Below are 3621 nucleotides of genomic sequence, written 5' to 3'. Positions count from 1 at the left end.
CTGGGGCCAGTCAAAGGCGGGATGTCGAGCTTGTGGATGGGCTTGATCGGGTCGTGAGAGAGAGCCGAAGAGGCGCCCGTGGAACCCGTCTTGAAAGAGAAGGATGGACAGGTTGGCGGCGCCGGGGCTCGAGTTGTTCATGGAGGGATGAGATCTCCCTCCTCGGTGAAGGGCACGTTGGGGCCACCACGCTCCTGCTGGCGGCGGTACATGAAAGCAGCCTTGTATGCCGTCTCGTTGGCGTCGGGAGCCAGCCATGGCGGTGAAGACCTGGTTGAGGCCGGGGGGGGGCGGCCTTGAGGATGCCGGAGCGCAGGATCGAGGCCCAGTCGTGGGAGGGGGAAGTTGCCGAGGGCGGGCCCGGTTGACGATGGCCGTTGACCAATGTCGGGGGGTCTTGGCGGCCGGCGATGAGGGGCAGGGTTTTTTGTAGCCCAGGGGAATGGAGGGCGATTTTGGCGTAGACATCGAGGAGGACGTTGCCGTCGGGGTCGGCGATGTAGTTTGCCGATGCTCTTGGTGTAGTCGGTCAGCATGTTCAAGCTGCGCGTGTCAAAGACCTCATGGAGGTCCTCAATGTACTTCTTGGACACGGGCCCTGGAATCTCTGTCTTGACCGTGGGACGAGCAGGCTCCTCGGGGAACAAGGACGATGCGGCGCGGGCGAAGGAGACGGAGAAGGCTCGAGCAGGGAGTCTGGAGACAGCGGGGTTCCTCGCGGCACGAGTGGCCGGGCGCAGCAAGGACGACGCTCGCAGAGCAGCCATGATTGCTGTGTGGTTTGTTGGGTATCTATGGTAAGCAGCCGGCTGGGTACCCCGCGAGATGAATTGGCAAAGGAAAAGTTCACGAGATGAGATGAGGGGTGTTGGAAGAAGGGAGGGGGGGGGGTGGAGGAGCTTGGAGGAGCTTTATATCGGGTCACGGCGGCTTATCGCATGGACCTATTCAAGCTTTTGAGCTTTGTCTCTTGTCTCGGCGGGGGTGGCTCGATCTGGTTGGTCACTGGACAGATACTTGGCCCCTCGTCCCTTGTCAACCGACTCCGGGGTAAGATGTCTGAGGTAGGTACCTTACCTAGGTAGGTAGGTAGGTACCTATCTGAGGATAGAGCACCTGAAGCACCTGAAGCACCTGACCGACGGCCGGAAGGGCGAGCTCGTAGGGCGTGGCAGGGTCTACCAGCGCTGTCGCTGTCGCTGCCGTGGCCATCGCCACCACCACTACAACGACGCTAGTGCAAGCAGATACGGGGGGGGGGGGGCAGACGGGACCCCGCCGCTTGCGACGTCATTCGTGGCAGGCTGCATTCGCATCAGCTAATGATGGAGTAAAACGACAGAAAACAAAACAGGACCAGACGAGGACACGGCTTTTGTGAGGCCCTCGAGGGCTTTGACCGACAACCTTCCTGATTGAGGCTCGATCTCTGAGCGCCATTGAATTCGTGGCGTTGTGCTTGCTGCTGTCCTGGAGGCTGCTGTCGACGTTCGGAACCCTGAATAGATGGCTTGCCAGAACGGGCAAGGTACCCAGTCCCGGGCCTGTGTCACCCCACTGCGGAGTCGGCACCCTGCAGCCGTCACCTGCGCCCATGTTCCACCCCACCTATCAGAGCATCGGCAACACCACGAACACCGGCCCGGCCACCATCGATGCATGCCTCTTTTTGGTAGGTAACGTAATGATGTGCTCAGCTGGTACGTTAGGTACGCGATAGGAGAAGCCGAGTCACGATGCACAGTGAAACGAGTTGTCTTATCGAAAAAAAGAGGGTGAGGACGACCAAACTCAGTCTTTCCCTGCTCCCAAGAAAATGTCGCCACATCTCGCTCTACTGATGCAATGCGCAATGCTTCCACCCATGCCATGCCATGCCAAACAATGTTGGAGGAGAAAATAAGGAAACAGACCCGCCGACCCCGTCGTGAACTCTCAACTCGCCCCCGCCTCCCTCTCTGCGTGGCAGGGCCAGGAGATCATCATGTAAAGACGGAAAAGGAGAAAACGCCGTGCCCATCATAGCAATCACGAAGAGTCAATTCCACCATCACCCCCCTTCAGCCACCGTGCCTCTCCTTCTCCTCGAGCTCCCGTATGTACTTCACAAAGCTCTTCTTGTGCACCAAACCCGCGTACCGCCCGTCGCGCAGCACGCAGATGTAGCGCAGTCCGAGCTTGACGAAGCACTCGTAGACCAGGTCCATCGGCGACCGAATATCGAGCGCCACGGGCGCCGCATCGATGAACGGTGTCAAATCGGTCGGGTCCACGTCTTCCTCACCTCCTGAATCCTCAATCGAATCGCCGTGCGGCCTCGCGTGCGCCATGAGACACAGCGTGCTCTCTTCGTCCTCGAGGTTATCGAGGGCGTACTCGAGGTCCGGCGCCGGGATGAGCCCCACCAGCACGTCGTCGCGAATAATCGGCAGACCGCCGTCCAACTCGCCTGCGCGGTGCAGAATTTCCAGCTTCGTCCGGAGACTAGTGGCCGGGGACCAAGGGCGAGCTCGTCACGTTGATGACACGCTCCCGACGCACGCGGGGCACAATGTCGGCCAAATCCGACGTGAACGTGGGCTTGTGCTTGTTGTTCAGGAATGATACGAGTTCATGTTTGTCAAGAGATCCTTGCTTGTTTCAGCTCATCGTTCGAGTCATTAGGATTCTGCCTACTCACGTATATACTTTCAGGCTCGATAGCGTCCGCCGTCCACTTTGCCACGAGAATAGCCAGCGAGAACGGCAAGACATAGTCCAGACTTCCGGTGAGCTCGAACAAGATAACGGCCAAAGTTACTGACAGCCGAGTCACGCCGCACATGGTGGAACCGGCCGCGATCAAGCCGTAAGCACCGGGCTGGATGCAGGTGCCTGGCACAGTCGCTGCACAGTCGCTCCAGAGCCCAAAATGGGGGAACCGCATGACGGTCCATTGCACGATGTGGCCTACCATACGACCCATGAGACCTCCCACCACCATGGATGGGACGTAGATTCCCGCAGGTACTTTCTGGAAGCTGTTAGACAAGAGGCGGCCGGATAAAAGAAACAGACGACTTACAATGCCAAAGGTGACAGTGGTGAGCAGACCCTTGATGAGGAATGCAACGAGCAAGCTCATAAGGATGGGGGGGATCTCGCTGATTTCCGAAGGGCACAAGCCGAGGTCGTCCCGGTCGGTATCCTTGTCGTTACAAGGCGATGCAAGGTTGAGAAGGAGTTTGGCGACAGGGAGTCTCGTGAAGACGTTCCAGTAACTGAGAAGAGCGGTTGCGATGGCCACCAACAGCACTTCCAGCATCGGGTACGCCTTGATGACCTTGATGCGCCTGAAGCTCTGGGCCCAGTGTTTGGATGCTTTGATGAAGAGCGCGCCGGCGGCACCGCCCAGCATACCGACTACGACGAACGTGGCCAACTCAAAATAAGCCCAGTCGATGATGTAGCGCACCTGGAACAGGACAATCTTCTGCGTGCCGTAGGGATTCAGGAACTTGAGTGTCAGGGCAGCGACCATGCAGCAAAAGAAGGTCCTGAAGAGCGTCTTGGCTGGAAAGAAGTAGGACACTTCCTCGAGGCCAAAGAGCACACCGCCGAGGGGTGCACCAAAGGCGACAG

General features: G+C 58.6%; 2 protein-coding genes across 2 annotated transcripts in view; both read right to left on the bottom strand.

The window, feature by feature from the left end:
* The window catches only part of VDBG_08737 (4-aminobutyrate aminotransferase), a gene marked incomplete at both ends in the record, with an annotated part of 1554 nt that extends 787 nt beyond the window's left edge, over window positions 1-767 (bottom strand). The window contains one exon of the mRNA XM_003000895.1: window positions 177-767. Coding sequence (XP_003000941.1) covers window positions 177-767 — 591 coding nt within the window. The remainder of the gene's footprint in view (window positions 1-176) is intronic.
* Window positions 768-2060: 1293 nt separating this feature from the next.
* VDBG_08736 (chloride channel protein) overlaps window positions 2061-3621 on the bottom strand; it is a gene marked incomplete at both ends in the record, with an annotated part of 2849 nt that continues 1288 nt past the window's right edge. The window contains 3 exons of the mRNA XM_003000894.1: window positions 2061-2471; window positions 2681-3013; window positions 3065-3574. Coding sequence (XP_003000940.1) covers window positions 2061-2471; window positions 2681-3013; window positions 3065-3574 — 1254 coding nt within the window. The remainder of the gene's footprint in view (window positions 2472-2680; window positions 3014-3064; window positions 3575-3621) is intronic.

The sequence above is a fragment of the Verticillium alfalfae genome, genomic scaffold (assembly GCF_000150825.1).
Source record: "Verticillium alfalfae VaMs.102 supercont1.13 genomic scaffold, whole genome shotgun sequence".
Taxonomy (NCBI): domain Eukaryota; kingdom Fungi; phylum Ascomycota; class Sordariomycetes; order Glomerellales; family Plectosphaerellaceae; genus Verticillium; species Verticillium alfalfae.
This window is presented reverse-complemented; position numbering and strand designations above follow the sequence as displayed.